The 12,648-nt window shown below is 30.6% G+C and overlaps 1 protein-coding gene across 1 annotated transcript in view; it reads right to left on the bottom strand.

The window, feature by feature from the left end:
• Positions 1-1,071: 1,071 nt before the first annotated feature.
• LOC118195987 (NFX1-type zinc finger-containing protein 1-like) overlaps positions 1,072-12,648 on the bottom strand; it is a 32,137-nt gene continuing 20,560 nt past the window's right edge. The window contains exon 4 of the mRNA XM_035367342.2: positions 1,072-7,159. Within this exon, the coding sequence (XP_035223233.2) occupies positions 1,570-7,159 (5,590 nt within the window). The 3' untranslated portion in view covers positions 1,072-1,569. The remainder of the gene's footprint in view (positions 7,160-12,648) is intronic.

Raw genomic sequence — 12,648 nt, 5'->3', positions numbered from 1 at the left:
TTCCAAATGAACATTAAAAAAACAAATGAAATTCTTTAGTTTAAAAATATAAAGCATTTATAATGGAAGCCTTCTAGCAAAGCCCAGAGTTATGATCTACTGGTTTTAGTTATTCTTCATTATTAATGTCTCAGTCCATATTTCAAATTTATTTCGTATTAAAAAATTTTATTCCTGCATTTCTCAAAGCCTTCTTTTTCTGAATACTGTATATCAAAAGAAACACGAAGACTGAGAAAAAAATAGATTGAAACTTTGTACCCTGAAATGATTTAAAGCAGCAATATCTCAAATTGCATGCGGGCCAAATGCACAATCTGAAAACAACTGTGGCTCAGATTTTTTTAATTAACATTTTTATTAAAAAAATAAAAATATCTTTTCAATAAATTCCAAGTTTCATTTATGAAATATTTATCAAAATATACATAAATAATAACAACAATAGCAAAATGAAAAAAACTTTGAATTTGTATTTATTTTCAATCTGTAATCTAAATTCAAAGATGCTAACTAAATATTAAATTCTTGACCGACATTTGACATTTCCAGCAAATAATTTTAATGTGTTTAATTAACCATTAAATAATTAACTTAAATTTAAACTAAAAAAAATACCAAATGGGATAAAATTTTAGAATGAATAGTAATGATTTAGTCTCTTATTTACTAAATTTTCCTTCGATTCATAAATAAAATACATTCTTTGTATGTAAATTACTTGAAATTATCTGCATCACGACACTTGCCAGTCAATCGGGTTCTTTTAATATTAGTTTTTAATTGTGAAAAAAAGATATTCACTTATAAATGTAGTCCCAAACAAAGTGATTATTCCAAGTGCAAAATTTGTAACTGAGCTTATTTATTTTTTTGGAGTATTAATTAAATATGTTCCTTCAAATCTTTAAGGTTTATGCATAGGAATAATAGGAATAATCTTTAAGGATTGTGTATTAATTCCATTATCAGATTTCTTACATTTGTTTTTAATGGAATTAAAAATTCCATTAAAAATAACCAAGAAAAAAAAAATAAATAAAAATAAAAATGAAAGCAAATAAACTAATATCAAATTGGTAAATTTTAATTCTCAAAATTAACAAAAATCAAAGTAAATAATAAACACGCTATTTTAATACAAATGTTCCATATACAGAACATAGTGGTTCCATCTTAAGTAGAAAACAAACTTTTCAATATTATATAATAAACAAATGAGATAATTTGTTTATTATATAGTATTTTTCAATACTATATCATAAACAAGATATTTCTCTTTAACAAGACAACCATCATCTATAATAAAATATTTTAGCTACAGCATTAAATAATACACCAATCAACAAATCAAATTACTGAAAAAAAAAAATCTTATTTCCTTTCATACAACATGCAGTTAAGTTTTTAAGTATTCAAATAATGTACTACTTTATTTAAAAAAGGGTATCCTTACAAAATGATTCTGCATACTGGAACATTTTATAATGGAATCCACACCACAAAAAGTTATTAAAATTGAGGTATCTAATTCTGAATTCCTATTTATAACATAGTAGTATACAAGTTTTAGAAACGATAATTCTCCATATTCATTGCATCCGACCATGCTGAGTATCTAGCACCATCCATTGCTGTTGCAACTCGATTAGAAGACAAAAGAGCATGACTGCTGCCGCCAATTCTTTCACCACATTCATTACATCTGCTTACTTCCATAGCACCTCCACATTCAGTAATGCAATATACATGGCCATTAGGGCACTGGTACCAATGCCCTCTTGATAAGCCCATTGCTTTTAAAATAGACTGCTTTTCAAAATCACTCACATTAATCACAGACTCGTCTAGCAGTTCAGCTAACTTTTTAAAATTGACAGTGAAATTCTTCACATCATCATCACTGAATGCCCTGTATTCGAGAAGAATCTTTGCAATATTTTTGAAATATACATTGGCTTTAATTACTCTATGATGAGCAAATTTCAGCACTGTATCTATTAATTTTAAACGATGAGCCTCCCAAACAAGCATCTGCAACTGTTGTTCAGAAGCAGTTAAAAACTCATCTTGAATAAATTCAGTTATCCATTTCATAGTTAAGTTAACATACGATACTAACAACTTTATGGAATCCCGTACTTCCAGATCGCTGTTAGGACTATCGTAGGAGAAACTGTACATTAGTTTTGTTACTTCCACTAAACCGGATACAATACTAATAACATTTTCCATAGTTGTAAGTTCCTGTACACTTCTGCTTTTACTCGACATCAAAACACTAATTAACGGTTTGCATATTTTCTTTAATGTTTCGTTACTTTTCAAAACAGAAGAAAGCAAATCACTTTTCTTCATTAAATTTCTTTCTTTATTCCCGTAGGTCACTTCCTTAACTTTTTCAATATCAGCAAGACATGATTTCACAATATTTCCAAATCGCAGATTTTTCCTTATCACAGTTTTGCATTTAGGGCATACTTTCATTTGTATTTCACCTTCTTCTTTATTTTTCATCCACAAAGTAATATTTTCAACTTCAAAAAAGTGTTTGCAATCTTCTAAACATATAAACCTTGCATCAGGCTCATCTTCGCATCCAAAAAAAATTTCTTGAACTTGTTCTTTATCGCATTCTCTGCAGACGGACAGACAAGGTTCGCCGCAAAGTCCGATGCATTGGTGTCCACATTGTAAAGTTTCAGAACAGGGCACATCGCAAGGCAAACGATCACAAAACTCTCCACACAAATTCTGACATTTTTTATGTGCACATGCCCACTCACATGGTTCAGAGCATTTCTGACAAGGTTCCCCACATTTCTTCGGGCATTTACTATGAATGCATCGATTTTCACATGGTCGTTTACAAGGAGGACAACTCTTGGAACACAATGCATTACACTCATGCCCACAAACTAAAATACGTTTACAACGCTGATTACAAAGAATATGTAAACGCCCCTGATGACATGTACCACAAGTTCCACGGCACATATGCCCACAGGCTAATTCAACTCTACAAGGTTCAGAGCACTTTTGCAGTAAACTTTCCATGTTATTAGAATTAAAACATTCTAGTGTAACCTTATGACCACAATTTGGAGAAATAACTGACACATTTTGCTTGCATTTTGTATTGCACTCTGAACTGCATTTATTTGTACACTTATGGCCACAAAAAAGAAATTTTTCACACATTTCTGTGCACATTAAATCTGTATCACTCTGTTGATAACATCTAACCTTGATTGCATGACCACATAATGGCAATATTTTGTCAACTTTTATCATACACAAACCACAATCTTCATAACACTTCTTATTGCACTGATGTCCTTTATCGCATGTTTTACGGCACGGTTTAACGCATCGAATCGATTCGTGCAACATATCATATGGATGACACATCAGAGAGCATACATGTCCACACGAGAGTCGAAATTCACAACTGCGAGTGCAACCACCTTCGGGAACAGCATCAAAATCTTTTTCACTCGAAACAACAGTTGATACTCCAGGATGATTCTGACACATAAGTTGAAGTGAAGTTCCAACTGCTTGTTTCTTTTCCAAAGTACTTACAATAGCTTTCCACAAGTCACTTCTTTCAGCAAGTAATTCAAAGTTTCCTATACAATATAGACCTTTCCTGGCTCTAGAAAGAGCAACACAAACACGATTAGAAACTTTTAAAAATCCAATTTCTCCCTCTTCATTACTTCTTACAAACGATATGAGTATAATGTCATTCTCTTCACCTTGAAAGTTATCTACAACAGTAAATCTTACTTGCTGGATTAAACTTCCAGCAGCTAGTCTTTTTAAAACAAAATACTGTCCACTGTAAGTTGTAAGAACAGTTAATTGAGATGGATTATAGCCTTGTAAAACAAGATATTTACACAACTTTATCAAAAATCTTGCTTCATGCTCATTTACTTTACTTTTTGAATCATATTCCTGCAATTCATTGAAGCTATGAGTAATAAAAAAAATGTTCTTGCTCACACCCTTAATATTTTCAAATTTAGATACAGATTCATGATTTTTTAGATCAGAATAAATATGTGGTACTAATAAATCTGCAATTTCGGGTCTCATTCTATGCTGAATAGCCAGTCTGAAACATTCCATTCTATTTTGCACCATTCTTTCAAACAAAGAAACATTAAGGTGGTATTTTACTGCGAGCCTGTGAACAGTAGGACTTGGTCGAAGTTGCTGATGATCTCCAATTAATATCACATGCTGTGTTCCAGGTGCTAATGATGTTACTATGTGACTTTCAAGGATTTCTGCAGCTTCTTCAACAATGATTATTTTAGGGTTAAGTCGCTGAAGTAGATTTCTGTATTTAGCAGCACCTGTTGTAGTCATACCAACAACATGAGCATTTTGTAGGATAAGTAAATCCTCTTCAGTACGTAATTCACACATTTCTTGATATTTTATGCGCAATTCTTGTTGCAAATGAAAGCACTCTTCTTGTTTTTCTTTAATGAAACATTGAAGCCAAAATTTATATAATTGCCATCTTTGATTATTATCAAGAAGCCACACATCTTTTATATAAAGAGCTTCAGTTTCTTTCATTGTATCACTTTTTTTCAAGAGTTTGGAAATATATCTAGCTGACTTCTTCTTGGTTCCTTGCATCTGAAAGCCGATATCGACAACAATTTGTGTTTTTTCTTCATATTCATTTTCAACTGATGGAAAAGAAACATCTGCAAATTCATCTGTATCAATGTCACGCTGAGATTCAATAAACTCAATATCAGCCTCTTCTTCACTTTGTTCTTCATTAGTTTCTTCGGTATAATGAACATCAGTATCATCAGGAGCAATATCGTTCAAATTACTTCTGTTTCCATCAGCAAGCAACTCAGTATTAGAAGCCTGTTCAGCTGTTTGGACTCTGATACCTAACCAATCTTTAACAAGAAAACCATCATCTACTAAATGATAAGAATTTCGTTTTAGGGAATAAAAATGATAATCTGGCATATTATTTCGCAAAATATTTTCTCCTAACACTGATGAAACTGAACGGTCAATAAATTTCCTGATTTTATCAATTTCATCTTTTAGCAGTTGTAGCTCTAAACGTTTTTGACGTACACTTCCATATAAATAATAAGGCACATTTCTTTTCTCTTTAGTAAGCATTCTCAAATTGCTTAACTGATAGCTTGCAACAGCAGTATTGGCCCCACGCCCTCCAACCCTCACAATACTTCGAGTAAAAAATAATAAACCCTCTAAAAATTGGTCAAGTGCATGATTTGTATAACAAACAATCAATATTGGACACTGCTTTTCATCAAAATTCCATTTTTTTAGGTTATGTAAAAGTAACTGGGCAATTCGCAATCCAATAAATGTTTTACCTGTACCAGGAGGACCTTGAATAACAGCAAATTCTTTTGTGATTGCAGCTTTCAAAGCTCTATACTGGGAAATATCTAGACCTAAATCATCAAAACTAGGCCATGCACTATCATCCAGTACAGGAATTTCATTTGCTTTTTGAGCTATATTCATTGGAAATGTATATCTTGTCTCATCTTTTCTGTTAAGATGAGAAACATATTCAATACATGCCTCACTTAAAGGCATAAACAATGGTCTCATATCATAAGTAGTTGCTCTATTTAAATATTGAGGACTTTGGACATCCTTTTCTACATCAACAATATATCGCTTCATTGGTAGCTTCTCTTCATTTAGCTCCTGTAAAGCACTAAGATTATGACGATATGCTTCAAAGTAGGCATCAGTTTCAATCACAACAAAATTTCTTAAAGGAGTCAAATTTAATACTTCATCAGTAGTTGTCTCAAAGCGCAAAAGTAAATGCCCCTTCTTTAATTCTTCGGGTATTCTATAAGCAACTGAGGCAAAAAGCATCGTCTTAAAATCATCTGAAGATAAACACAAAAGCGATCCAGTTAAGAAGCGTTTACTAAACTCCCATTTAATATTACGAAACATGTCAATATCAAATTCAGCAATATGTACTAAGCCACCATTTACAAAATCTTGTTTTATGATATGAACATTTTGGTATATTCTAACACCTTTGCAATTTTTCAATGATTTACGATTTCGTTTTAACCTTAAATACTCTGTAATACCATCTCGTAAAGGTTTCATATAATCTTCTCTAAGCAGACGATACTGCACATCTAGATAATGTTCAGTATCTTGATAGCGGCCCTCTATTACATTCGGGCGCAGAAAAGTACATTCTTGAAGAACATCCTCATCAGTTGGGAAAACAGGAATACTTCGATACTCTTCTGGTGGCTTATCTAACTGTAACTTCTCATTTTGTGATGATTTTTTTATTTCTTCAGGACTGTACTTGCTTAAAAAATACTGATTTTCCTTTTCTATTTCATCAAGTTTGTGAAGAACTGTTCTGTAATATTCTTCATTGTTTCTCAAATAATTTTCACATGTGGATTTTAACAAAGGCATTAGAATCAATAAAATATCTGATGCAGAGGCAGAAAAGGACTGTTGATATTTTTGCAAAAATTCTACCACACTAGCTAAAGAATCTATATGAAATTGTTCAGATGGGTGCTTATGAAATGATATTAAATACTGCTGAAGGTCAGTTAACAAAAAATTCTTGATACTAGCAACCATGTTTATTATTCTAGAGACATTAGCTCGCATTGACGAAGAACAAGCTTTTCCTAATGCTATAAGTACATAGGCCATCATATCCCGACTTCGCTTTTGTTCCAGAAGTGAAGTAAATTCTTTAGTTCTGTTAATAATAATGCATATTATTTCATTAGCAGGCTTATTCCCTAATTCACGCATCAAAGTAAAACCAAAATGATTCTGATTTCTAGAACCATTCCTTTCATTATTTTGTAGTCTGGGTTCATTTTGTCCTCTAGGAATTCTAACGTTCTTTTCGTGAGCCAAATCTGACTGCATTTTATTTTTGTGTCTTTGGTTAAGCCTATTACAATTACGATATGATGAATTATGATTAACATTTGCAGACTGTTCACTTACAGGAGGCTTTCTCCTAGTTTCTCTAGCATTTGTTTGCCTAATTTTGGATCCTAAAGATTTGCCCACACTTGTAGCTGTCTGGCAATCGTCCTCATCTACCTGATTCCATACGGCATGCCTTGAAAATAACAAACAATACTGTAAATTATAAAACACACAAAATAAAATATATAAAATTTGATTTTAAATTTTAAAAATTACATTTCTGATTATACATAAAACAGTTTTCTAAAATATACATATATCAAAATTTGGGTTATTAAAAAATGTGTTATTTATCCATTTTAAAAGATATTTGAATTTTTTATTTGACTTTTGAAGAAATATGCAATTTGGAAGAACGAATATTTACACAAAAAAAAAAATGTTTTTTAACATTTCTGTTTATGAGACTGAATAAGACTTTATTTCTGTACGAGACTGTAATAACTTCTAATAATTATAAATTTTAATCCATTAGTAAAAGTGAACTTCAAACGCACTTTGAATTCTCCATCAGTGTGAAATTTACTGTCATAATTAATTTGAAAATGAATTAATTGGGTACAGAATTAATTAAATTAAAATGATGTTACAGTTCAATAGAAATGAAAATAATTACAGCAACATTTAAACATAATCTTTCTGCAGATTACATCAATTTAATTCTACTCTTAAAATGTTTTCAAATTACATGCAGTTCGAATATTAGGGATAATTTTTCCCCCCTTTTTACTCCATCTTATCATTTTGATTTTTCAGTGCAAAGGGGTGTGGGAAGGAAACCCAAAATAGTTCCTCTTTTTTCATTAAAGAAAAATCCAACAGTGTTTATGAACAAAAGGCAAAAACGTACTGTTTTACATAGAACTAAATGTTAAAAGGGAACAATTTTGCATTTTTTTTAAAACGCTACATAATTTTCTTCAAATTAAAATTTAAAAATTGTTTTAAACCATAAATTTCCAATTAATATACATTAAGATATTAAAAAAGACATAAGAAACAACATTAAGACATTTAAAAAACATAAAGGATAATTCTCCTTCATTCACTGAAAATTATTTTTATCCATTTCATTAATTCTCATAAATTATCATTATATCATATATTCATATGTTCACACAATTTGCAAAACATGCTTGTACAGTAATTTTATTTGAAATGGAGAAAAAAAAAACCTTTAAAGAAGATATATCAGAATGCAGCATCCGTTACACTTCACCGACAAAACACCTAGTCAACAGAACATTCAGCTAGCACAGACATTCAACCAAAGGGAGACTTAGCCAACATGTTTAACCAATAGGATGTTTAACGCATGAGTATATTTACACAATTACACATTAGTACAATTGTTTTAGTAAAACTGAACTACAATATTCTGGATGATATCACATATATTTTTTAGATACACAGTATCAAAAGATAAAAGTATTGAAAGTTCATGAATGTGGCATGACTTTTTAGTAAACTTTTTTAACAGACATAAAAGCTATGCAAAATAAAAAGGGACATGATAATAATGTTTCATATAATAGAATGTGATAACATTATTATCCTGCTAACTGCATTTTAGGCAAAGACTACCTCATGCAAAATTACGGACATTAACAGCTGCTCTATATCCCCACATAAAAACTTTTATTTACAACCATAAAAGCTAAAAGCAAATGTTCTAGTAGCAATGACAAGGCTTATGAATATAAATAAATAAATATAAACATAGAATAAAAGAGAAATTAAGAAGTTAATGTTTAATCAACACACACTATTCATAAATGTATTTATTTTTCTTTCTTTCACACGTTTCCTTTATTTCAATACTCAAAAGAAAAATTTTAAATTCCTTTTAGTTGAAAGTAAATTTCAGCCATAGTAGATTTAGCTGGAATATTTATGGCTTTATAATTTAACATATATCCAATACTTTCTAAATATTTATTTTCATATAAATAATTTGCTTTTGTCAAAGCATTTGAGTTTTATTTTTAACCCCTTCTTGGTCGGCGTCACATCTCCCACATTCGGCGTTTCTGTGCTCGTAAGGTCAGTGTCGCATGCCGTGCGCTGAAGTGAAACATTCCATATCATTGAAACTGAATTTGTCGCTACTCATTTGTCACTTTAAATTTTGGAATTATTTTTCTAGTTCTGAATACAGCTAAGAGTTAACATGACTTGTCTTAGTTTCTTCACAATTTTTGCAGTGAGATTTTCGGCCTTGAATATCTGTTATTGAATATCTCCATTATATCGGTTAGAATTTCAACTAAAAAAAATTAAAGATATTTATATTTATATCCATTTTTTTTGGATAAAGTAAACAAAAGAATATTCTTTTTAATTAAATAAATTATTTTGTTTTTGTCATAAATGTAGCTTTTATGCTCAGGTTGGTTGTAAAACTGTTTTAATGGTAAGGTTGGAAATCCATTTTCTAAAGCATTTTTTTGTGTAATTTTTAATAATTATTTTTATGTAGATATTTATATTAAACACATCAAAACAATAGAGTTAATAAATATAGTATCACACTGTATTTTTTTAAATTTAAAACTTTAGTTCACTGCAGGAAAAACTGGTGATCAATGGGCAGGATATCATATATTTGACCACCTGTAGGTCTATCAAAAACTGCTTACTGCCAAAAATATTTTGCATTTTCGAATTTAAAATAGAACAAATATTAATTTTCAGCAATAAAAATAATGCCTTTTGGGGGTCAGAAATTAGAAAAAAATCTGACCAAGAAAGGGTTAAATCTCTTTGCACTGCATTTTTATGAAAATTGAATTAACATTGTTGTTTGAAGAAATACAACCAACAAACCTTACAACTGAAACATTTTGCACTAAAAACAATTTACAAATCGCACAAAAATTCACACTTGGCAAACCACAATTCAAAATAGGTTTTAAGTTACGAACTTAAGAATTCTTCGACACATCACATAAAATTAGGGATAACAACTTAATTTGATGTTCTCTTAATATCTTTTTGAGATTACTTTCAAAAATCAAATTGGGTAAAAATCCATGAAATTTTAAATGAAACCAGTTAAGAAATGATCATGAAAATTAAAAAAAAAAGTAGAATGACAACAACATATGGCACATTCAACAAACAGAACATATGCCACTGAATTATCAAAAATAATGTGCGAGTCTGATTCCAAAAATTTTTCAAACTCAATTTTTATAATTCCAACTATTCCTACTTTATCAATACACAAAACGCTTCAATTCATAATTATGACCCAAGCCAAAGAGTTCTAGGATGAACTAAAAGAAAAGCTTTAATCAAGTCATTAAGAACTAGAGTTACTGTCATCTCCAAAACTATTTAACATATTAACTATTTAAACAGCAAACAATTTCCTTGCAAGTACGAGACAACACATGTAGAATCTGTGAGAGCTTTCTCAGAGTCTGGCTATTTTATACAAAATCTTGATTTCAATCAGTAGACCAAAGTTTCAAAAAATAACTGTTTTAAATGAAACTTATGGAAAAAATATTTAATTCTACATACAAATGAATAATTTGTCAAAGGTTTCATTGCAAAAATTTAATCTACATAGGTGCATTATAAATGTTCAAAATGTTACTCGTGTTCAAAATTACCTTTACTTGCATGATTTCTTACAAACTGTTAGTTATAATTTTATGAATTTGGGAAGAATGATATTTAGCATCACAACACAGAAATACAAAGTAAAAAATTTAAGAGCACTGCATATGGTATAAAACTATAGTGTGAAACAATAAAACTGGTAATGATATGTTACAAGGAGATTAATGAGAGTTTAATACAGAATGTAAGCTTCCCTCACTTACAAACACTCATCATAACATACTTCCATATTGGCAATAATGTTATTAACTGCAATTTGGGGAATTAAGCTGGAAGAGATGTTGTCAATCATTCTGAGAGAAGTTCAAACAGAATTACTCTTTATTTAGTTAAATAATAAAGATATACAAATTGCGGATATAGCATGTCAGAAACATTACACCACCATTGCTTATTTTAAAGTCTTGTGCCGTGGCTAGGGCTGTGGAGCTGGAGTCGGAATTGAAGTTGGGCAGATTTTGAGGTAAAAGGAGTCAGAGCTGAAGTCACTTAAAACAAGTCGACTCTGACTCCAGTTTTTGTTGGACAGTTTGAATTTGAAATAAATTAAAGTGAATTGGAAAAAAACATTAATGACAGAGTTATTATTTTTATTTATGGATTACATACATTAATAAATAGTTATTTTCTATTTTACTGATATATTAATAAATATAAGAGAGGAAGAGGATGGATGTGATATTTACCATTAGTGATTTAACTGATTTAGTAGTTACAAATCTCACTGGTAAATTTAGGTAAGCAGCAATAGCAGCAAGAGCTCCCCAAATTGATGCCATTCTTAGGAAGCGAGCAAGAAAAGGTGCAATTAATGATCAAGCAAACCAGATGAGGAAGTACACATTTGATGATATAGAGGTTGTTAGAATTAAGAACTTTTTTTAGAATTTGTAGATAACCTTAATGTTTCACTAACAGACTGTGAAATTATCTTTCAGAATTGGAAACTCTTCTTTCTACACCATACATAGCCACAAAAAAAGCTACACTCTGAAGAATTAACAGGAGGCGAGAATGGAAGAATGTGATATTTGTTCTTTCTGAAATAGAGAGTTTATTGCAGACCTATGGTAAAAATGGACCTATGGTAAAAATATCCTAAATCATAATAATAATGTTAGGTGGGCTATACCCACCTTCAAAATGCTCAAAAGCTGTGGACTTGATGGAATAATGCCCATCATGATCCAAAAGGTAGAGGAAATCTTGATCCCAGTGCTAACGAGAATTTATAGAGTTAGCCTGGCACTGAGATGCATTCCGGAGGTATGGCACGTTAGTTAAAAGTTTTTTGGCACAAAACCCATTAGAGGTTGTATTGCGCCAAACAAAATGTTGCGTATTTTCAAAACTTAAAATAATAAAGACAAGCAACACATGTGCCATTCAGTACGTACTCATAAATAGAAATTTAAGACAAAGTCACATATAGGTATAAAAGAGCAGTAAAGTTTAACAAAACCAGCAATAAAATCAAACACATAAGATTCTTTTACGAAAACTAGTGTAGGAAAGACCATGAAATACAGATAAAAAACTCAATAGTCAAAGGATAACTTTTGATAATATGAATATAACTAGATTCCTATTAGACCTTTCTGAAACACAAATTGAATTCAGGGCATTCAAATAATGTGGTAAAAATTTATAAGTAAAAAATGTTAGGATGTCATTCTTCACCAACTAAATCTTTTGCTGAAATCTCACAAATATTAAAATAAAAGTTTCGAAAGCAATTAAAAATTGGAAAATCAATTAAAATGTGTTTAATGGTTAAAATAATACTGCATTCAGCACATACTGGTTCAGTTTCACCCATTAATAGGTCCCTGTGTGACTGATTCTTAGTTTGGTCAGAAGGATCTGCTCCTTTTGGTTTAGGGCGCATTTCTAATGTTCTATTTTAGGTCTTATATTTTTTAATTTATTGGGGAACTGCGCATAGAGCTTTGCCATTTCATCAAAATTTTCCTCCCAATCAGAGTATTAATT

This window comes from Stegodyphus dumicola, chromosome 1 (assembly GCF_044657685.1).
Source record: "Stegodyphus dumicola isolate Sdum_Otavi_A_Nest chromosome 1, ASM4465768v1".
NCBI classification, from domain to species: domain Eukaryota; kingdom Metazoa; phylum Arthropoda; class Arachnida; order Araneae; family Eresidae; genus Stegodyphus; species Stegodyphus dumicola.
Note: the sequence above shows the minus strand (reverse complement) of the source record. Positions and strands in the feature narration are given on the sequence as shown.